Source organism: Phacochoerus africanus, chromosome 5 (genome assembly GCF_016906955.1).
Source record: "Phacochoerus africanus isolate WHEZ1 chromosome 5, ROS_Pafr_v1, whole genome shotgun sequence".
NCBI classification, from domain to species: domain Eukaryota; kingdom Metazoa; phylum Chordata; class Mammalia; order Artiodactyla; family Suidae; genus Phacochoerus; species Phacochoerus africanus.
Window position 1 is genome coordinate 10141284 of NC_062548.1, and position 23378 is coordinate 10164661.

The window sequence follows — 23378 nt, forward strand, 5'->3', positions numbered from 1 at the left end:
CGCCCTGTTTCTCTGTTGAGAAATATGAGGACCCAGAGAGGTTAAGCTGTTGGCCCCAGGTCACACAGCCATAAGGGGCTGGGGATCACCCACCCCAGATGCTGCAGTTAAGATCTTCAGCCCTGCCCTCATGCCACCCACCCTACTCTCATGGCCCCCAAGAGGCCTCTGGAGCTTGATGGGAACCAGGCGTCCCCTCTCCACTCCCACCATGGCTGGACATTCCAATGAAGCTGAAGCCGTCAGCTTTGAAGTCGGAGCTAAGCCCCAGATTAGGGTGGCTCCAGGCTGGCCTGTCCCTCCCAGCCCCGTCACCAGACTCACGCCACGGGCCAACCTCGCCCAGTCCAGCATCCTTGTGGTATCGAGAGGTCTGGGCCCCAGGGAGGAAGGACCTGTTCAGCCAGACACAGCCCCTTCCTGGAGGCCCTCTCCCTCTCCCTAAGGAGCTCCGAGTCCTCCAGAACCTGGCACAGGCCAGAAATCCCAATTCGCACCCGCCCATCCTCAGCCAAGAGGCCGCCTATTAACATGTGGCCCTCTGACCCTGTCCCACTGACATACACGCAATAGCATCCATCATCCCAGGAACTGGTCTTGGACGGAATGTGACCTTGACTGTTTAGGGTTGTGAACAGAAGGAAGGAAGGAACATGCACAGCCTGGAGCTGGGAAGGGGGCCCACCCTCTGGGGCTCAGCCTCCTCATCTGTCCACTGAGGGTCCTTGCGCTCAGCCTGCCCTGGGCTCCGTGACTCTCGCCGGGCCACACCGAAGCCCAGTGGGTGTGGGGGAGGGAATACCCCACTGTGTGCGGGGCAAGGAGCTTGGTGCTTTAGGTACCCGTGTCCTTCTGCCCTGAGGAGTGACAGCTTCTAAAAGCCAGCCAGCCCCATCCCTGCCACGTGGTCTCCATCCCTGGCTTGCATACACCTCCAATCACGGGTAGTTCACTCCCTACCAAGGTGCCTGTCCCCGTGATGGCTCAGGTGGGCAGAAATCCAGAGCAGTGCAAAGGCTGGGTCCCTGTTGTGCCCAGACACCTGCCTGGCTGCCTCGTGGGACGCCCGAGCCAGGTCCTCCCTCTGCCCCAGGACAAGGAGTTGAAGATAGGGTTTCCCCACCCTGCGGCACCAGCTGACAGGACACTCCCTGAGCTCCCCTGTCCCCCGTCCTGGCCTCCCCGCCGCCTCCAGCCAGTCTGCCTGTGTTCCCTAGAAGTGGGGAGCCCCAGTGGGGTGAGAGCAAGACCTCCCCTTCCCACGGCCAGGCGAGGCGCTCGATGAATATGGCCTCAGATGACATGAGCTCCTCTGATTTCTACATCCCCCTGCTAAGGGACCTCAGCTTCTGATTAGTGAGGCCTGCTGACCCCCCCGCCCCCGCCCTGGGAGAGGCTGGGTCATGGCACCGAGGGCTGCTGCCGGCACCGGGCAAGCACAGCTGGGCAGTCCCACCCGAACCAAGAATGAAGTCTCGGCACCCGTCTCTTCCACCGCACCAAATAGGCACCAGGCCAGCCAGAGAGCCTGTGCCTCGCCAGCTGGAAGGCTGGGGGGAGGGACAGTGGGAGCCGCCCTGCACTGGCTTTAGGAAAGCGCCATGTAGAAAGTGCCCCAAGATGCCACATCAGCAGGACCGTGCTGGAGCCTGAATCACTCAGGGAGTTTGGCTTTAAGACAATCGACGCCAAGCTTACGTGCGTGCGTGCCCAGCAACAAACTCTTACGTGGCCGGGAGCCTGTCTGTCCATCTGTCAGCAAGCAGCCACACTCCCTCGGCCCCACCCTACTGATCTGGGGTCCAGGGTGAAGCCTCTCTCTTAAGCGGATCAGAACGCAACACTGAAAGCTAACACTTCAGCGTAGGCGTTCTGGAGCCATGTTCCAGAGAGTTCTAGAACTCTCAGAATAGCCTCTCACAGCCTCCGCTGTAGGCTCAGTGAGTCCCCATTCCACATTCATGGTTTTTGCCTTTACATAATGTTTACATTAATCATTTTCCTTAAGGCAATTGATGCACATACATTTATTTTAAAGAAAGCTTTTCTTGAAACCTCATTGCCAAAAGCTAAAAGCTAGTCCTAGGTGCCATAAACAGAAGATGACCACAAAAATACACAGAATGAAATAAAACCATGCTACTCAATTCTAGCCGGCTGCCAGGCCTGAAGGAAGGCTCTCGGCCTGTGGTCTCCTTCCTGTTAAGCAGGGCAGTGGGCTGGCTAGAGATCCACCAGCACCAATGGAGGAAATTTTCATCAGATTCTCCTTGATGAAAGGCAGAGTGGACTTTTCTAGAAGAAGACTCCGTTCTCCATCTTCCAAACCGGAGGCCTGTCATCATTCCCTTCAGTCTGCCTTTCTTCCACCCTGTGTTCAGAGCGTCACCTCCTCCAGGAAGCCTTCCAGGCCGAATTGGGTGTCTCCTCTGTGCTTCCTCAGTTCCACAGGCCTCTCCTGACTTGGCGCTTGTCAGCCAAGTTGTTACATTGTATTTGTGATCACGTCACTCCCCGTGAAATGGAAGTGTCTCTGCTCCTGGGACAAAACTTTACCATGGCCTACACGGGTGGGGGGCTACCTGCCCCGCCTCCCACTGCTGGCCTGTCCAGCTCTCTACCAGCTTGAGTCCTCCTTGCCTTGTGATGTCATCATTGGTCCTTGTGTCTGCTTCCCCCAGAGGGAGGCTCAGTGGGGGCCCAGATGCTTTCTGCTGGTCACAGAGTCCCTAAGCCTGGCCTGTGTGAAGGAAGAGGCCATCCTCTGAGATCAGCACCGTCATTATGGTGCTTTTCCAAATAGGGAAACTGAGTCACAGCACCTTAGTGACTTTCCCAGGGCCACCTGCCCAGGAGTGGTGGAGCCTCCACTGGGAAGGCGCACGCAGGCCTCAAGGCTGCAGGGCCAGCCCGGGTCACCACTACCGGGGACCGTCTCCTTTGCAGGACATGCCTTCATCTTTGTCGAGTGAGGCTTGAGGGCTTTGATGCGTGAGATGGACAGGAAAAGACAAAGAGACACAGACAGACACCTAGGGGTCCTGGAGGCCCAGACGAGCCCTCAGCCAGACTGAAATCTTGGCGCAGCCCAGCACTCAGCTCATAGCAGGAACGGAGTAGTTTCCCCACCAAGCAGATGCCGTGGCTACTGTGGCCTGCCCTTGGAAGCTCATCGCATGCCTTTGGCACCCCTGAGGCCCAAAATTCCACTGGGATGTTTCATTATTGCTCTGAGGTCTCCTGTCCCCAGCTAAGGGTACCATCGCTCCCCCCAGCCCCCACCCCAGCCCCTTCCTGGCAGTGGAAAGGGGCAGAGACACCCCCAGGGTTGCCACGGAGACTAAAGTGATGGTGGAGCCAGCGTAGGGCAGGGTCTCTCCCGCAGCCACGGGGTCCTGGAGGGGCCCCGCCCTCCCGCCGTCCACAGAGGCTCCCAGGGAGACTCCCCGCCCAGCCGGCTCCAGGCCCCGGGGTCCACCCTGGAAAGACCTTCAAAGGACTTGGCCATTCTTGAGTGAGCGCCAGGAGAGAATCCGCTCTCGGAGTCAATTTAGCCGGCCACACGGGTGGAAGGAATTTGCCGTTTCTCTTAACATCGACCCCCTCGTGATTTACATGAGGGCCACTGTCCGAAGGCCCCCGTTAATGGATCACAGTGGAAAATGAGATGCCAAGGCCCAGGCGTCTAATTAGCACAATGAGACCCAGCTGGCTGGGGGAGCCGGTGGGACCAGGGCGGGGCCGGATCCCTGCACTGAATTCCCCGGGGACGTGGAGGTCGGGCGTGGGCGTGCCTGGGCTTGCTGCCCACCATCCACCAGGCCCTGGTTGGAGCCACCAAGAATTGCAGGAGAGCCAGGCTGGCCAGCTCGTGACCCGGGTCACCTTTGATGATGGTCACAGCTTCAGGTTTACCGCTGCCTGGGAGCTGGAGATCCCCAAGGCTCAGAGCCATGGGGTCCCCCTCTGCTTGTGCAGAGACTAAGGTGCAGACAGAGAGGGCAGGTCCCATGCAGCCTCGGGCATGGCTCTGGCCTGGCTTCAGGCCCTAGCCGCAACCTCTGGCCCGTGGTGTCCCCTGGGAGGCCCAGAGCCTCGCTGCTGGCCGCAGAAGCTGCCTCCAGAGGCCTCCTGCAGCTCACATCGGCTCTCTGGGCCTCCTGGACTTGGCTAAATGTTTCCTGAGAGTCCACTTTGTGCCAGACCCTTTGCAGGTTGCCAGGGATAGAGCGATGGGCAAAATCCAACCTGATCCCAGGCTCCCAGCTCTCTGGGGAAGACAAACCCCATGTCCACCTCCCTAGCAAAAATACCTGGTGCCGCAAAAATACACACGAGGGGATTTGACCTATTCCAGGCATCGTGGGAGGTGGAGCTGAGAGCAGAAAGCCAAGTAGGAGTAACGGGCACTTAGCCAATGGGAGAGGGGGTGGGGGAGTGGCCAGGCAGCAGGAGCAACACATGCAAAGGCCCTGTGGCAGGAGGAAGCATAGGGCAGTCGAGGAACTGCAGGAAGCTGTGCAGTGGAAGCACAGAACCAAGAGGATGGTGGTAAAGGGGGGAGTGGGGAGGCCGCAAGCAATTCTTGTGCCTTAAAAAGGTGATTCCAGGTGTGACTCAGGAGGGATGACTCAAATCCCCTCAGACTTTCAGGAGCCTCAGCCCCCACCCCTGGAAGGGGCAGTTCTGTGGACCACCCCAGCTGCCTGGACCAGAGGACCCGGAGGAACCCATGGAGGGGTCGGGCAGAGCCAACCCAGGGGTCACTCTGGAACCTGACGGAGCGTCGTGGAGATGGAGGCAGAGAGTGGTGGGCCTGGGTCAGGGCAGCCCAGACCATCGATGAACCACAGCTGGAGGGAGAGGAGCCACAAGCAAGCCGTGCTGTGAAGCCACCAAGAGAAGCAGGGGCCCGGACATTGGCACCACCAGCAGCCTCACAGTTGGTCCCCTCCTTCTCTCCCGCCTTCTTTGCCCCAGGCCCCAGGAGCCTCCCAGGTCCCCCACCCAGAGCCAAGGGGGGAGTTATAGGTGCCGCTGGTCAACCCTGGGCCCTGGAACAGAGGGGGGTGTTAGTGGATGGCTGTCTGAAGGGCAGAGAAATGAATGAGCAAAGGAACAGCTCCCTGTCTCCCCTCTCGAGAAATGAATGAGCAAAGGAACAGCTCCCTGTCTCCCCTCTCGAGAAATGAATGAGCAAAGGAACAGCTCCCTGTCTCCCCTCTCGAGCCACACGGAGCCCCTCTGGCTGCCCCTTTGTCCTCAAACGATACAGGGCCCGCAGGCCTGCTGTCATGGAGCAGCGGAGCCCAGACCTGCCAGGCGGGCAAGCAGGGGCCCATGATCCCACCCCCTCCAAAAGCTCGGCTCTGGCCTGGTTCCTTGGGACCCAAACAGGTCTGACAAGTTCCTGGGCAGCTGAGTCCTTGATTTCCAGGAAAGCCAAACTCTTAGAGAGCAGAGAGAGTGAGGCCTGGCTGGAGGAAGGGCTCTTTTGGACTAGTCCACCCCCATCCCTCCAGGCTGATGGGGACAATTGATCCCCAGCCCAGAGGGAACATGGGGTGCAGGAAGGCAAGGGACAAGGAGAGGGACTTCCTTGTTGTGACCCCAAATTCAGTCCCCGCCCCACATTCCCCTGCGTGGGGCAGCAGTGTGGGGGAGAGCTGATGGGTGCAGGCTCAGAGCCAGGCTGCCTGGGTTCGCTCCCAGCTCTGACTTTGACCTTGTCACCTACCTGTGTTTTATTTTTTGTTTTGGTTATCTTTCTGTTACTGATGCGTAGGTTTTTTTTTTTTTTTTTTTTTGGCTGCCATCCCAATGTGCGTGTAAGTTCCCAGAACAGGGATCAAATGCAAGCCACCATAGCGACTCACACCATGGCAGTGACAGCACTGGATCCTTAACCTGGTGCACCACAAGATAATTGCAATGCATAGTATTTTTTAAAAGTATGTTCAGGATATAAGATCTTTGTTGTCATCTACTGTGGCTAATATCTTCTCCAGCCTGCGTCTGGCCTTTTCACGCTCTTGGGTAGCTTTGAGCAGAAGTTTTATTTATTTATTTATTTATTTATTTATTTATTTATTGGTCTTTTCAGGGCCACACTGGCTGCATATGGAGGTTCCCAGGTTAGGGGTCTAATTGGAGTTACAACTGCTGGCCTACACCACAGCCACAGCAATGCTGGATCCTTAACCCACTGAGTGAGGCCAGGGATTGAACCTGTGTCCTCGTGGATACTAGTCAGATTTGTTTCCACTGCACCACAAAGGGAACTGTGGAAGTTTTACATTTGAAGTCCAACTTCTGCACTTTCATCATATGGCTGGTGTTATGCCTGCCCTGCTTAAGCAATCTTTGCCTACCCCTTCAGTGTCCCGAGAGTCCACCTGCTCCTCTCCAGGTTTGCCTCTGTCCAGCTCCCAGCTGCCAGATCTCTCCTGGACCACTCCCACATCCTCCCCTCCCCAGGCCTGTCCTCTGCCCGCCCAGCGACAGGACTGGCTCATCTCTGTGTCCCTAGGACTGGCCCCAGGTCTGGCACTCACTAGGTGCTCAATAAAACTTCATAAATGAAGACAGTGTCCTGGGACCCAGCTGGGGATCATTAAAACTGTCAATTAGTTCTAAACACCAGCTCATCAGGAACATTTGAGCAAAGCCAGGAAGTGAAAAGTTTTGGAAAAACCAACACCACGGGTATGTTTAGCTTTCTCCCCAACCGGAGCGTAAATCACGAAAACTCAGACCTTGTTAACATCGTTTATTCTCGCTCTGCCCCCGACCCACAGGCAAGGGAGCCGTCTCCTCGCACATGTTGGCGGCAGGGGCTCCCCAGCAGCCACCCCTGCCACCCCAGCCCCCTGGAATTGCTGCCTCTGAATGTGTGGGTTCGGTGGCGGGGGGCGCTGGCGGTGCACAGGCTCCTTCTAGTCTTTTTCTTCGCCGTGCGTGATGACGTAGCACAGGTTCCTGTAGTCCAGGTTGCCACACACATCTGGTGGGAAAGCTGCAAACATCTGCTTGATCTGGGGAAGGAGCTGGGAGTCAGCCTGGATCGGGCATGGGGGGGGCCAGAGCCCAGGGGCTCAGGCAGAATGTCATTCCCCTCTTCGCAGATGGAGGCATCAGGGCGGAGGGCACCGAGGCCAGGGCAGCAATTCGGGGTCCCAGAGCCACCCCTACTCATCCTGCTTCCCATCCCAGGAGTCAAGGGTGACTTCATCTCAGCAGTTGACTAAAATAAGGGTACTTCCTCGAGGCTGCTCCATTCGCTGAGCCACGCCATCGGGCCCTGCCCTGAAAAGCGAGTGCTTACCTCCTCCTCGCTGAACCGGTCTGCCTGCGTCATGAGCTTCTCTTTGATGCTGTATGAAGGAGAGAAAGGGTCACGTTCAGGGGGCCGGCCACTCTGTGTGGCAGATGCTGGGGTGATGGCCATGTGGTCTCGGGCGCCCCTTCAGCTCTCAGCCTCCTTTGAGATGTGGATGCTCCGCTTCGCTCAGGTGGGGACGCCGACCTGACCGTGGGGACCCCTCCAATGTCCCGTTGTGCACTAATGATCAGCCTCCAGGTCTCTGAGGGGAGCCTCTTCGCCCTGGTTCTAGGCGCATCCCTTTTTCAGCTCCTAATTACGGCTGACGTCTGTGAGCTGCTTCGGAGCGTACAAGGTGCTTGCACTCAGCCCAGGGTGGGAAGTGACCTGCATCCGCGTCCAGGCCTGCCCAGGTCTCCTTGCTCCTCACAGCCCTTGGGAGTGGTACCATCATCCCCCTTTTATGGAGGAGGAAACTGAGGCTCAGAGAGGGTCCTGGTTTGCAGTGGTGGGTGGGCCTTGTCCCCCCTGGGCCAGAGCGGCCCGGGGCCTGGGGGAATGGCCGGAGGTGGGGCCTTTGAGGCTGGGTGGGAGGGCCTGCTGCCTCTGGGAGGTCGGAGGGCCCCACAGGGCTCTCAGGGGGCGCAGTGGGCAGGGGTGGGGTCAGAGGGCTGAGCGGGCGCCTGAGCGCCCGTGTGTCCCGTGGCAGCTGCGGCCCCCGCTCGGGACCGACGCGCATTTTCCATTATTCATGTTACTGCAGGACAGTCACAGTTTCCAGCTCTCCAAGCTGGGGACTTTTCACAGACTCTGTTTCAACCAGAGCCTCCTCTGTGGCCTGCCTGGCGGGCAGCCATGTCCTCCCCATCCCAGAGCCTGGGGAAGGCACCTTCGCTTCCCAAACTGGGTCCCCAAAGGGTTCTTTTCAGCCCTGACCTCACTCTGGCGGGAGTGAAGCTGGATGGCCGTAGAAGGGTAGTTTCAGGCCACTCCAGGGCTGTCCCCGCCCTGTGCCTCCCTAGGTCCCCAAGACAGGGAGGCAATGGGGTGAAGGCAAGGCTGCAGCCGGGAGAAACCCCCTGGGAACCGCTCCCCAACCCCTGAAGAGAGTGTGACTTGAAACTTGGGGGGTGGAGGACAGTAAGGATGTCTCGGAGATAAGACAGACCCTCCCCGCTCCCCCACCCTGCCCCCACCCCCGCCCCCAGCTCCATCACAGGCTGATTCTAATAGAAAGCAAAATGAGCCTCAAGCCAAGGTCTAAAGCATCACAGTAATTGGTCAGGAAGCCTGGGCCTGAGGAAGAAATCTCTTGTGCCCAGGGCCACCCACAGGCCCAGTGAGGCCTTAGAGGCTCTGACGGGACGGCCCAGGGACAGCTCAGAGGTCGCTCAGTGTCTCAGTCCCGGGGAAGCCCGCCTCTGCCCGGCAGCCCCTGCCCGCAACCCTTGGCTCTCTGCCCTGTGTCCTGCCTGGCCTGAGGCCCCCAGGCATGGCAGGCATCAGCGCTCCTGTACTCCACAGGCCAGCCCAGTGGCAGTTGGACAGCTGCCCACAGCCACCTCACTCTCTGTGCCTCTCCAGCCGAGCAGGTCCCTGCCCCTGGCCTCGCCTCCGTCCCCACATCCACCCAGACCCTGGCTAACATCTGGCGCGTGTCTCTCCTCTCTGCGGAACCCTGGTTCCCATTGGTGCTGACTTCTTGTATTTCAGTCACCCGTCCACGCCCCTCCATCCCAGAGGGCAAGAACCTTGTGGAGGCCGCAAGCCTCTCTCCTCCTCCTCCAGGCTGGCCTCCAAGCTGCCCCCGCCTAACTCCTTCTTAGAAGGGCTCTCCCACAACCAACCGAGGGCAGACAGGGTCCAGAGCCCACACAGGCCCCACCTACCGCTCTGTGCTCAGTCTCCGTGCCCCCCACCTGCCCATACCCTGCAGCCATAGCCCGCTCCTCCTCACCAACCCCCAACATGCCAAGTCCAGGCTCTTCTCTCTGTATGTTCCTGCATCTAGAATGTTCCCTGCTCCAGCCAAAGTATTCTTCAGGGCCCACCTCTCCCCCCTCCTCTCCCCACCTGCCCGGGGACCCCACATTCCCTGTGCACTTCCACCCAGATGGGGACACCGAGGCCCAGAGAGGGGACGGGACCTCGAGAGATGCTGAGCTGGGCAGGCAGGACCCTCCTCGGTCCATCTGTCACCTGAGTCTTCAGGGAGAGGAAAAGCGAACAGAAGGCAGAGGGGACTCACAAGTCGGCCTTGACGAAACCTTTCCCTTCCGCGTCAAACACCTTGAAGGCGTGGAGAATGGTCTCCTCTGGGTCCGTGCCTAGAAGCAGGGGGGAGGGGCAGGAGGAAGAGGATGGGCCGAAGCGGGGGGCGTGGGGGGGGGCAGGTCCCAGGACCCCTGTGGAGGCCTGTGGCTCAGGTGAGGCCAGAAAAGTAAGATTTCAGAGAATGAGGAAGAGAGGGCCCGCCAGGCGCTCTGCACGTGACAGCGAACAGCCTCCCTGGCTGTACGTGGGGACCCCAATTGCACATTGACCACATACTTGACCCTCCTGACCACTGGCCCCGTTTTACAGATGGAGAAATGGAGGCTCCGAGAGGCTAAGCGACTTGTCCAAGGTCTCACAGGGGATGCTGTGATCACTGAGGTGTGGGAGGGGGCAGCTCTGGGGATCTCCTCTCCCAGGAGGTACATGAGAGGCTGTGGGTGGAGGAGAAAGAGCTTCTCTTGGGCGCTGGAGGTGGGGGCTCTGGCAGTGGCATTGGAGGCGTCTGCGAGGTTGTCCAGGCCAGAGGCGGGGCAGGTGGGCCAACATGCTGGGCCCAATGGGGGTGGGGAAAGCACAGCCAGGGCTGTTCCAGTTTTAACACTTGCATAGTGTGAGCTTTGAGGAAAGATGTCATCAGAGGAAATTGTTCTAAGAACCCAGCGGGACGGAATGCCGTGCCCCTGGTGGTTCAGACCCAGAAACAGAGGTCCAGAGAAAGGAGGGGTCTCAGCCAAGGTCCCAGGGACTATGAATGGCAGCAGGAGGCCTGCTGACCCTTACCCAGTGCTCTTTCTCTGTCACCTGCCCTCCCTGCTCACTGTGGACCAGGGGATGTCCCTTTCCTTCTTCTTCCTTTTTTTTTCCTCATTTTTGGCTGCCCTGCGGCATGTGAAGTTCTGGGGTGGAGGATGAGATCCGAGCTGTGGTTGCAACCTAAGCTGCCACTGTGGCATGCTGGATCCTTCACACACTGTGCAGGGCCCGGGATTGAACCTGTGTCCCAGGGCTCCCAAGACACCCCCAATCCCATTGATCCACAGAGGGAACGCCTCCCCTTCCTTCTTTAAGGTGGAGCTGCATCACTGGGGAAATGGAGACAAAGGTGGGGTTTGCTGCCCGCCTCCCAGGGTAGGTTAAGATAATATTCACAAAGAGTAAAGCTCCTGACAGACATTAATCCATCATGGCCGCAAACACATCTGAGTGCTCGCTGCAGAGTCCCATCCTGCAGTTTCATCATTTAACCCTGTGGAACCCATGTGGCAGGTGCTGATGTCCCCAGTTTATCAAAGAGGAAACGGAGTCTCAGAGAGGCTGTTACTTGCCTGAGATCCCCACGAATAAGGGGAGGAAGGGTTTGAAGCCAACTCTTTGGACCTCCAGAGCCTCCTGTTCTGCCAATCTGTGCTTCTGCCTCTCAGACTGGGTCAGGGCCAGCCGTGCCTCCCCCGTCAGACTGGGTCAGAATCAGCTGAGTGTCCGCATCAGGCTCATTTAGGACAGGGTGGTGTCTGAGTCACTCAGCCCCTCTGAGACTGAGCCAGGCTCACTGCTGGCCCTGCTGGCCTGGGAGCTCCTAGAGGCAGAGCAGTGGGCTTCCTCTAGGCAGGATGGCAGGGGGCCAGTGTGCCCAGGCCAGAAGCTCAGCCCAGGATCTGTCACAGCCTGGCCTTGTGGGAGGAGGAGGGGTGGCCAAGGGATTATGGTGGGGGTGTGGGGGGGTGTTGCTGTGGGATCTTGGGCTCCCAGGGTCTTTGGAGAGGCCTCCCTCCTGGGACAGGCTGGCTCCAGCCCGCCTTCCTGAGGACCAGCCACATGTGGACCCTCTGCCCTGGGCTCAGGCCCTGTGGCTGGACATTTCCCAGAGCCCCGTCCCCCCCTCCTCCTCCCGGAAAGGGCCTCTGCCCTGCAGACTGCGAACCTCATCAGATGAGCTACAGGGAGGCTGCTTCCCCCATCGCTGTTGGGAACCTCATGACAAAGCGTCCCCGTCCCAATTAGAGGGAGGAGGCGGTGTTGGCCCGGCCCCTGGCTCCTGTCCCCACCGCAGGCCAAGTGTGCATGACAGGCACAGCTGGAGCCCCAGCCCTGGCGCCCCTGCAAAAATGAGAAAAAGCTGCATCCCTGGGTCATGGCTCTTAGCTCAGCCACGGACCGACACAAGCTCTGGGACTCGCTTTCAAGTCACTGGCTGGAGTCACGCATGTCTTTCCCCAGGGAGCATACCCCGCCCCACCCTCTGGTCCCAGGAATAACCCTAAACAGCTGCCCTGAAGTGGACCCAATGGCACTTTGCAGTCCACTAGACAGCCCCAGGCTGTCGTGGGTTTAGTGGTGGCCTCCCAAAGATACGGCCATGTCCTCATCCCCAGAACCCGGAAATATCACCTCACCTGCAGGTGTAAGGAAAGGATCTCGAGATGGGGCGATCACACTACAGTAGCCAGGTGGGCCCTAAACCCAGCGACAAGTGTCCTTATGACAGTGAGGCAGAGGGCGACAGACGGAAGGGGTGGGCAGGGTGACCACAGAGGCAGAGACGGGAGCGACGAAGCCACAAAAACTCTCAGAGAAGCCGAGAACAGGTTCTCCCCTGGAACCTTTCAAGGAGGCTGACCTGCCCTATGTCGACTTCTAGAATTCGTGGCTGGTGTATTGAGGTGTCAAGTTCTTGGTCATTTGTTACAGCAGCCTCTGGAAACTAACACAACCCCCCCCCCTTTTACAGACAAAAAAATGAGAGCAGAAAGCCTTGTCCAAGGCCTGGGGGTCAATGGGAGGTCAGGTCTTGAGCCCAGATGTAGCTGAGCCCAAGAGAGGGTAGCAGGCAGGGGCAGCCTGAGAGTGGGTGGCACTAAGACCACCTCCCAGGGCAGCTGCAGCCCGGCCCTTCCTTCGGAGCCCGGAACCCCTGCCCAGGCCTGATGCTGCATCTCAGGGGAGTGCAGTGGTTAGAGCCAGAGTCTGGGTTAGGGTCCCGTCCCTGCCACTTTGATGCTGGGACACCTAGGGTCAGTGTGGTCACTCATCCGAGCCCAGGTCTCCTCACTCATGGACGAGGCCCTGGTCCCTTCCCTAGAGAAGCCCATCCTGCACTGGGATTGGCCACACAGCTTCCAGAAAACTCCCCACCCCCACTGCCCACCAGTACACCTCCTGCCGGGCAGCGGGTGGGGGGAGGGGCGGTAAGGCAGAGCAGGCAAGATGAACCCAGGGCTCGGTGGGCAAAGGGCATTTATGCAAACTGTCCCCCTGGGTCCCTCACAGTCCTGCAGGGCGGGGGTCATTCCAGTGACCCCTCTGCAATCCAGAGGTGGAAACAGGGGGGACCTGGTGTGTGCACCCCAGGGGGATGGTGTCTGAGCTACATCATGCTCCCAGATATGGTGCGCCTTGGTGGGGGGCATGTCAGCACACAGCACCCCCCCCCAACGCCCATCACTTCCCCAGGGCCACCCGGGGCCTCACTCACCCTTCAGCTTCTCCCCAAACATGGTCAGAAAGACCGTGAAGTTGATGGGCCCGGGGGCCTCCTTCACCATGGCCTCCAGCTCTTCGTTCTTCACATTGATGCGACCTGGGGCAGGGGCGGGAGACCCCCAGGCGTACAATGAGAGTCCGAGGGGACCCAGCCTGCAGGCCTCCCAGGAGAGCAGCGCTTGGGAAATGGGAGCATCCTGCAGCTCTACCACCCCTCCCAGCCCTAAGGCCCTTTCCACCTGCTACAGGAACCCAGGATGGGGACACATTCAGCCACAGTCAGCCCTGGGCTGCCCCCAGCATCACCAGCCCCCTGCCACCACCTCAGCCTCCCTGAGAAGGAGAATAGGTTTTAGGTTATCCCCACTTTACAGATGAGGAAACTAAGGCCCAAGGAAGCTGAAGCTGAGGCCCAGAGGGGCTGGGAGACCTGGGCGTCAGGGCTCAGGTATCCGGGGAGGGCTGCCTGGAGGTGAGGACTCTGGGATTCCTCATGGCCCCAGTGGAAACCAGATCACCAGGAGCTCAAAGCTCGGTCCAGATGTGAGTTGGTTATGCCCCTGTCGCCTCCACCCCAAGCCCCCATTCATCCTTGAGGCCTGTCCCTGGGCCCTCAGAGAAGGCAGAAGCCTCCCGGGCAGCCGAAGCCCGGTGGGTACCTGGAGCCCGGAGCATATGTCCGGCCTCTTCCCTGCCCCCGGCGTCTCCCCCTGCCCTCCCAACCCCTCACCTGACCCTCCCACTCCTGTACCTGAAATGCCCCCTTCGCTCCCTTGGCCAGTCCTGCTCTGACACCCAGGAGCCCTCCCCTGATCTTCCAGGCTGTGGCCGCCCCTCCTCTGTGCCCCTGGAACACCCCGGGCCCTCACACCCACTGGCCTGTCCCCAGCCACCCCCTCTCTCTGGATGGCCTGGGCTCAGCTCCACCCCAAGCCCCAAGCCTCCAGTTGTGGATCACCCACCCAGGGCAGCAAAGGTGTCCCTCAGGTCCTCCTTGTCGATGAAGCCGTCCCGGTTCTGGTCCATGATGGTGAAAGCCTGCCAGAGAGATGGGTGCTGAGCAGCCACCTTCCTACACCACCAGCCCAAGCCCCGGCCCCTGCCCGGAGGTCCCCCTTCCCTGTAAAGGCTGTCCTCCTGCCCGCTGCTGCCCGGGCAACCTCAGTGCAGCCCCTCTGGCCACCCGGTCACCCAGCACAGCCTGACACCAGCATGAGAGTCATGGCTAGCCCGCTCTGAGCTCTGGCTGTGTGCCAGTCTGCGGCTGGGGCTTCGTACCCATCCCGCCTTCCACGCTCCAGGCAACCCCACATCCCGGAGAGGGCAACTGAGGCTCAGAGAGAGGAAGGGCTTGCCCGCGGCCACAGAGCAAGCAAGGGCTCAGGTAGAGGGGGTAGGGACTGCGGGGGACAGCTGGTCACATCTCTGGGTCTGAGGTACAGCATGGCAGCCTCTAAGGACCGTGACGTCACCACCCCCCAGGGACTGAGGGCTGCCCCCATGCCTTGTCGGCTACCTAAGGGCCTTCCATGCCCCCCAGTAATCCTCCCAGGGGCCCCAGGGCAGCTGGCCCACCTCTTTAAACTCCTGGATCTGAGACTGATCGAACATGGAGAAGACGTTGGAGCTGGCCGCGCCTTCTGCTCTTTTCCGGGCTCTTCTTGGTGCCTGTGAGGTTCCAGGCGAGGCCTCACAGAAGCCCCTCCAGGTTCCCCACACACCCACTGCCACCCCCACCCACTCACCCCGCCCCCCATCTCCTGAATGACTCTGCCACCCTGGGGGCTGCAGCAGACAGACCAGGCTCCTCACGAAACCTTGCGGAGAAACAGAGCGTTTTCCCACCTCTCACGGAGCACCCACCTCGAGGGGCCACCTGCTGCTTCGGGATCCTGTGCACCACTCAGAGGGCGATGGGTCTGTGCCCAGGATGCGGAGCAGAGAGGGGACTCTTTTCTGGTACCAGCCCCCATGTGGGGGCCCTTCTTCTCCTGCCCACCTCCCGGGTGTTCAGAATGCCACCTGGGCCCCTGGCGGTGCAGGGTCTGTCCCTTGTCTCTTCCTTGGAGCATCCCCCCCTCCCGCCCTCTGCCTAGGTCCCCTGCTCGTGCTCAAGCTCTCTTCTCTCCCAACATTTTCTCCTTTCCCCGCTGCCCAGAATGCCTTCCCTGCCTTCCACCAGGATGAATCCTTATCCTTCAGGTGCATCTCCCCTGCCGCCTCCTCTGAGAAGCCTTCCCTGACTGACCCCTCCCACCCCCGACCAGGCCACCTTCAAGCTCCCCTCCCTCCTCCTCCCCTCCGCATCAGTCTGGGCTTCCACACCCTGTAGCACAAAGCACACTGTCTTGCCCAACGCCCCATGTCGGTCCGTGTCTGGGCCCCCCTCCCCCTCCTGGGGCCTGGCTCAGGGTGGGTATGGGTTTGGAAGTAGCTGCCCGGAGCTCAGGTGACCACCCATGTGGAGGGCCTCTGGCCAGCCTTCCTGCCTCCACCTGTTTCTTTCCGGATATCTCCCAGGGCCTAAGTGTCTGCTATGGGGCATTTGCTGAAAACTCTCTGTCCCCAAACCCCTCTGTGGGTCCTTTCCCTCCGCAGCCATCATTAGGGCCCCAGACTCGGCTCGTGATGGGGGGCAAAGGACGGCGGGACTTCACAAAGGAGGAGGAGGAAAGGGAGCCCCGTAGACTCTCTCAACCTGTGCCACTCCTGTCACCTGCCCCCAGAGCGTGAGCTTCCCCTGCCCCCCACCCCAGAGCCTGTGTGGTCTCCCCTCCCCCAGCTCACTCCCATCCCCCCCCCCGCCCCCCCTGCCCCTGCCCCCACTTCCCTGGGCTCACATCAGGAGCCGCAGCGCCTGGCTGACTTATAATTAGCTTTTACTGGGTCCTTTGTCTCCACTAATCCTTTGAAAGGGGGCTGGCAGGGCGGCCAGGACGTTATGGTGCCGTAAAACCCCTGTAATATTTATAAATCCCTTCAGACATCACAAAGAAAAGAACCTCCCCGCGGAATTCATCTCCCATAATTACATATACATTTCCTTCTGATTAATAAAAAGCAACCACTTTCGTCTGCGGACTATTCTGCCCTTTCTCTCCTCAGGCCTGCCCCTGGCCCCAGGCGGCCCCCATCCCTGCCTCGCCTCAGCCTTTCACGGCCTTCTTGGGAAACGTCACCGTCCTGTGTGCCAGACCCCGTTCTAGAACCTCACGAGGAAGGAAGGGACGGTTGCTCCTACTGCACGGGCAAACCTGAGGCCCAGTGCTCTGAAAGGCCTTCTCATCTCCCAACCAGGACCCTTTCCAGCCCAGCTGCCTTAGAGAAATTCCCTTTTATAATGTGCCTCTAAAAAAATACAAATCCCCCAAAGGAACTATCTCAGGGCAAAAAGGGGTCGCCCGAACCTGAGTTCTAACTGATTCTGGCTTCGCTGCTCACAGCCTCCAGGAAGTTAAGAAAATCACTTGTTGGCCCTGAGCCTCATGTATAAAACCAAGCTAATGCCTCCCTTATCCAGACATTAATCAGGTACCTGCTGACCTCCACCCGGGCCCTGCGTGCAGTCCCAGGGACCCAGAGCTAAATCAGGCCCTGTCCTTGTCCCCAAGGAGCTCAGAGTCCATCAGCAGAGGCTGGTGGAAGCAGAGACAAGGGCTAAAGACGCAGAGAAGCCGCTATACCAATGGGGTACTCCGGGCAGACCTCCCGGAGGAGGTGGCTTCTGAGCTGAGGTTTGCCGGTCAAGTCAGCGTTCTCAGGCCAAGAGGGACTGATGAGGGTGTGAGAGACAGAGGCCACGTTAAGAACCTTGCAAGGAGCTGGAGCACAAGGGCTGGGGGAGGGCGGCAGGCTGGGCCACACATGGCCTGAAGGACCTGCAGCCCCCACCCAGGCTCCACAGGACCCAGGCTACCCTGGAACAGGGACCCCCAACCCCCACAGGAATCAGGTTCCCTCAGTGGGGTCAGAGTCCTACTTTCGGCCTGAAATCACCAAGCCTGGCCCACCCTGTCCCCTCCACCCTCCTCTTCCTCACGACCCCCGTTCACCTCAGTGGCCTCCACAAAGTCCATGAGAGCAGAGACCCAAGTTAGGACCCCCATGGATGGACTGGCCAGGTTCAGGGATGACATCAAGGGGGAAGAAAGGTCAGGACCAGGCAGAGAATCAGGTCAAGGTCAAGGATGTCAGTGAGAGGGACAAGGTCAAGGGCAGGGTGAGTTCAGGCAAGAGCTGAAGGTTGAGAATCATGAATGAAGTCAAAGTCCCAGGATGAGGTCGGAGTTGAGGGATGAGGTCAGGGTCGGGAGGCAGGGCTGTGCCAGCCTACCATGGTCTGGAGGGCTCCCTCTCGCTGCAGCGGGCCTGGGTGAGCTCAGGGACGGCTCTTTAAATAGGGCTCCAGGTCGGGACAGCAGTTGGGAAGGTGACAAAGGACGGGATGGGGGCCTCCCTGCCAGGCACCTGCCTGGGGCCTATCCGAGTGGGTGGGGTTGTGGGATCCAGAGACTGTCTAAGCCACCGGGATCTATGCGGCCCCGGAAGAGGCCCTTGGCTGAGGACACAGTAAGTTGAGGCCTGGAACCAGCTGGGAAGACTTGACTTTGGGCCATGCAAGTTTAGGAGCGCTCCCATGCCTGCTGGGAAAACTCTGAGCTGCAAGGCGGCCTGACCCGACAAGCTGTGTGACTCTGGGTGGGACACCATCTTCCAGAAGGCTCGGTCCTCCCATGTAAAAAGTGGGGAGCACAGGACACCCCCTGGTCCGCTGCCGGAAAGGGTTTCTGCATCAGCCAGCCCATCGGGGCCCCTCAACCAATAGGACTACTGCCACCATTCCCCACCCCAGGCCGGGACCCCTCAGGGCATTGAACATAATGGGGGAGTTGAAGAGGCAAAGGGACAAACAGGAAGAACAGAGGTGACCCTGATGAGGAGACGTGAGAAGTCACATCCCCATCCGTTCCTGCCACACGCGGATCGCGGTGTGGCCCCTCCCCTCAGGCTTGGTCCAGCCCGAGAATTCTCCAGTTCCTGTGTCAAGCCAAGTCTGCACCTGCCCTGGCAGGGCCCCCGTGTGTCCTGTGCAGCTTGGCCGCCCTGTCCGTCCAGCCAAGTCCGCCCCCGCCTGGGGCCACCATGTCTGAAGGGCTGCCAGGGCCGGCAGTGCCAGGCTCCAGTGGTGAGTGCACCCATCCCCAGGCACAGGACAGCTTAGCTGTCCCCGGAGGTGGCCTTAGGCTGATCCTCTATCTTGGGGGAGGGAATGTGATGACGAAAATATTAAAAGTAGCTCACCTTTATAAAACCCAGAAAATCAGGCTAAGACGTGTCTTCATGTTGTTACCCCTTTTTCCAGGAGAGGAAACTGGGGTGCACACTGGTTAAATCCCCCACCTAAGGCTGATAAGTGGTGGTCCTGGGATGAGAGTCCCTTTCTAGTGGTTCCAGAAGGTTCTGCTCATCCCGATGTGCCCTCCCTAAGCCATCCTGGACCCAGTGACTCTGACCAGTCCCTCTGATCTTCCTGAGGCCTGTGATGGAATCTTCCGCCCTGAGCTGGGGCCTGGCCCTGCTGTGCCATCCCCTGGCAGGGACCAAACACACGGGCCACCCATGTTCAGAGGTCAGGAAGAAGGGACACTGGCTCTGGGCAGAGGAACCAGGATTCCAGTCCCAGCCACACCACAACCCACCACAGGGGATGAGCTGGGTGACCACAACAGGTGCCTGTCCCTTTCTGGGCCTGGGCAGAGGGGTGGGTGCCATGGTCCGCACCAGCCCCAGGAAGCCGCCCTGTCCAGCTCTGTCCCTGAGCCTGGCCCTGGGGCCTCCTGGCTCTGGGCTTGCTGAGCAGGGAGAGTTGGTGCCATCCGGGGCCACAACCCCTGCTTCCTGCCGGCCGGAGGCATCCTCAGGCAAGGCCTGATGCCCCTGAGCTCCTGTCCCCGGGGATCCCTGCCTGGGACCATACAGGGGCTCCCAAGGGTCCAGGACAGTCCTATGCACGCGGAGAGCTGCCCAACCTGCCAGGAGGAGGGAATAGCGCTGAGACGCTGAGTCAGTCACAGCAGAGCTTACAAATGCTTAGCAAATTAGTCCCAGCGGTTTCCTGCCCTGGCTTCCTTCTCCTTCCCATTGCGAAAGCAGGAGGAGCTAGTCAGAGTCTGCTGGAGACCCTGAGGGAGGGATGGTGGGGGAAACGCTTGTCCCTGGGGAGGGAGAAGGGGGGACACGCAGGAGCAGACAGTGGTCCTGAGAAAGGGAGGCTCCGAGCTCTGCCCTTGCTGCGGGACCCTCGCTCAGCAACACACTAGTCCTCAGTTTTCCCCATCTGAGAGATGGCGCCATCAGCCCCGTGCCAAGAAAAGGAGGTGGGCTCTGGAGTCACTGGCCAGGGTTTGACTCCATGAGGATGGAGTCTTTGAGGACACTCAGCTCCGCTGTCCTGCATCAGCCTGGTGGGGCCACAGCGAGTCTGCTGCCACAGCTGGGTCACGGGGAGAGGGCAAGTTGTTGGGGCCAGAGAGACCCCTGAGGGGGTCTCTGCTCCCAGCCAGGTCCCTCCAGGAACAATTAGCCTCCAAACCAGAATTTCAGGTTGGCCCCGGTGAGTCGGAGGACTTAGTCCCTCGTGACAAGCACCCCACTTTCCAGAGGGCAACCCAAGATCTCAGGGGACCCAGCTAGGAAGGCAACTTAAAAGAGACCAACTGCCTTAGGACACAGCCCCTCTGCGCCGCAGGGTGACAGCTGTCACCCAGACCACACAGAGCAAGTGGGACTTCACCTGTCCCCCGTCACCCTTAGCCTCTCGTCACTAACTCCTCACGGTTAGCAGGCTGGATGTGCACTGGCCCCCCTCTGCCACCACCTGGACCGCCGCTTCCAAATGCTTCCTTAATCTCCTTCCTCCAAGCCTCTGCCCGAGTCACAGGCCGTCTCCTCCCTCCGCGCCCCCGGCATCACTGTCCCCAACCTCCACTCTGCCGAGCGGGGACCACTCGCCTTTCCCTTGTCCTTGGGGATCTCATCACCACTGCCCTGCCCAGAGGTTTCCAACCCCCTGGCCTCATGGAGCATGAGGGGGGTGGGGGTCCATCAGTCCCCTAAGTCCAGCCTTACTAGATGCCGAGTGTCCTTTGGAGTCTCCCTGTCAAGTGGCTGTTGCTTGCATACCGCTTGTGACGGGGACCTCACCCCTTTCCAAGCAAAGGCAACTCACATTGGCAAATGCTCATGGATTGTCTACTGTGGCCCCCCCACTGCGTATTCTGGGAGACCAAGTCCCTGACCATCCCTGGGCTTGGGCCGTTGTAGTAACCCAGTCAGACCATGTATGCTGAGTTTATTTATTCATTTGTCACATATTTATGGGGTACTCACTGAGTGGTGGGCACCGTGGTGAACAAAACCGGTGTGGCTCCAAGTGTGAGGGGACCCGGATGAGAAGTGCCACCCCCTGTTCAGGGGAGGCATTATGGGCTGGGGTCCAATGAGCTGGGCTGAAGCAGGGGCTGTCATTGCTCTAGGAGCAGAGTAGGTAAAAGTGACGATGTCCCACAGAGCTGGTCAGATATGAAGGTGCCTAGAGAGAGGGGCCAGGGTCAGGTGGGAGAGGGGAGCAGAGGGGGCAGGGCTTGGAGGTGACTTCCAAGCCATCGAGAGGTGACCTCGAAGGCCCAAGCAGGGCCCAGCCAAGAGCTCCCAGACCTGGCCTGGGCCTCCCTCTTCTCTTGGCTTAGGGAGACTCTGGGCCCACGGGGCAGGGGAATCCTGCTCTTTCTCCTCCTGTAGCCTTTCAACCCGCAGATGCTTTTACAGCACAAGGCAGTGGCCACAGGCCCCTTGAACGGGGAGCCGCTCGTGCTTCTGCAGAATGGCGTGCGCTCACCAGCCCTCTGGCCGCAGCTATAAAGCAGGCAGGAGGCTCCCAGAGTTGTTCTTCTTCCCTTTGAAGGCTTCCTTGTCTTTCCTAAGTGGCTCCAAATGAGAGGAAGGCTCCAGACAAGGGCAGGGCTGGGGGGGAGGGGACAGCAGGGAGTTTGGGAGATGACAGACCTCCCCTTAATTGTCCTCAAGGTCTCAGTCATCCCAGCTGGTAATTAGAGGGTCCAGGATACAAAAGGCAATTTCCTTAGGGGTGAGAAGCAGCAAAGGGTGAACGGGCTCTAAAGCTGGGTTTTGCTTGAACTGCCAGGGTGGGCTGCTCTGGCCTGACCTGGACGCTGGCCCCGGTTACTTGGTAGAGGTGGGGGTGGGGGGTGGGCTGTGCATCAGCAAGGCGACTGCTGGGCCAGCATTGCATTTTGGATGTTCCTCGGCCAATACTGGATTTACTGGTCTGGATTCTGAGGGGGAATATCCTCAGGAAGCCTGCAGCTCCCTGGTATTAGTGTCCTGGCTCCCAGGGACTATTTGGGGAGCCTGTTGGGGGGAGGGGACTGTCTCTTGGCCCAACCTCTGATCTCATCACTGGGGACGTGATGGGAGAGGGTGAAAAGCAGGTATCAGAACCCAGACCCCCTCACCCCTGATGGACCCCCCCCCCACCGGGCCCCTGGGGGAGGTCCTCCTCACGAGCTCACATGGTCTTCTTCAGTGCTAAGTGCCTCCAGAGATGGACACGGGGGTTCGGTGACTAGGCCACAGCTAGAAGGATCCAAGCGTCCAAGGATGGAAGTGGCGGGCTCTCTCTGCAGTATCATAGCATCCCCTAGCACCTACTTGTGCTGAGGAGTTACAGGGATTCATAGCAGCACAAAAGCAACCTTGGGATTGTCAGCTCAACTCAGACATGTGTTGTAAAAGCGCAGGTATTCTCAGGCTGCATTAATAGAGGTCTAATTCCTCCAATCGGGGAGGTGACTGTGCTCCCTTCTGCTGACCTACACAATGAAAGATCTAGGTTCGGTTCTAGTACTGTGCTTTGTGGGGAGGGCTTTCTGGAGGATAGCAGTGTCTAGTCACATGAATAGTGGGGACTCTCAGTAGAAGAGGAGCAGCCTGGGTGGGAAGCGCAATTGTGGCCGTTTATCAGATGGACCATGCATGGCCTGTAGTCACTCAACTGGGACCACTACTCAGCTCTCCAGCCTCCACCTTCCTTCCTCCTGGTATTTGCAGTCAGGTCTTCTCCAAGCTCAGCCCCTTGAGAAAAACTTTCCCTCTGTTACCCCGTTTGAATCTCACTGTTTGGGTTATTAGCTGTTGCTACAGAAAGAATCACCCAGATCACAGTGGTGTGTTCACAGTTCCTATGGGCCAGGAGTTCCCATCGTGGCTCAGTGGAAATGAATCTGACTAGGAACCATGAGGTTGCAGGTTCAATCCCTGGCCTCAGCTCAGTAGGTTAAGGATCCAGCATTGCCGTGAGCTGTGGTGTAAGTTGCAGACGCAGCTCAGATCCCAAGTTGCTGTGGCTGTGGTATAGGCTGGCGGCTAGCTCCGATTCAACCCCCAGCCTGGGAAGCTCCATATGCCATGGGTGCAGCCCTAAAAAGCAAAAAAAAAAAAAAAAAAAACCCAAAACCCCCCAAACAAACACAGTTCCTGGGTCAGAAATTCAGAAGAGGCGTAGCAAGGAAGGCTAGTCTCTACTTTGTTACATCTGGGACGAAGGCGGGGGGTGGCTGGGGGGGCAAGCCCTGGCAATGCCTGAGTCTGGGCAGTGCATGCGTTTGGTGTCTGGGCTGGGAAGGGGCCAGGGGACCAGCAGCTTGGTGCACAATCCCATCAGATAGTTGGGGAAACCGAGGTCCAGGACAGGGAAGGGCTGGCTTGAGGTGACACTGGAAGACTTTTACCCCGTCCCTGAAGGGACAGCTGGGAGCCGAGTAGAGGGGAGGGCCAGATTCCTCCTCCTCCCTCCCCCCTCCCCTGCCCCGGATGCCAGGCATCCTGGCAGCAGAGAGTGGCACAGGCGATGCTGGGACTTGGGGCCCTCCCAGAGGCCTGGAGGCTGCCAAACAGGCCAATTTGCTGTGCTAATATGAGCTTTCTGCTGCTTGGGGCCTCCTCACACCCGCTCCTGTGAGCCGGGCCAGAGGCAACAGAACAAACTGTAATTATGTCAAACCACGCCTTGCTGCCCTGGCTTAGCAATTAGCCAAGCTGTCCAGCATCCAGCAGCTTCCACCCCCACCTGGCTCAGGGTAGGGTCAATCAGAAGCTGGCATTGCAGGGGGCGGGGGGGGGGGCACTTTATAATCCCTGCTGTTCCCCCCCCACCCCCCGCCCCGACTTCCCCTAGGAAAAGAGCCTGCACATGAAGCTTCCTTCCCTGTGAGGGAGATCA

General features: G+C 59.3%; 1 protein-coding gene across 1 annotated transcript; it reads right to left on the reverse strand.

The window, feature by feature from the left end:
• Positions 1-6772: 6772 nt before the first annotated feature.
• Positions 6773-14704, reverse strand: MYL10 (myosin light chain 10). Its single transcript, XM_047779119.1, has 6 exons — positions 14654-14704; positions 14041-14116; positions 13071-13175; positions 9570-9648; positions 7325-7373; positions 6773-7034 (listed from the first exon to the last, which is right to left on the reverse strand). Exons 1-6 carry the CDS (start codon positions 14687-14689, stop codon positions 6936-6938), a joined length of 444 nt encoding a protein of 147 aa, XP_047635075.1. The 5' UTR covers positions 14690-14704; the 3' UTR covers positions 6773-6935.
• Positions 14705-23378: the final 8674 nt, after the last annotated feature.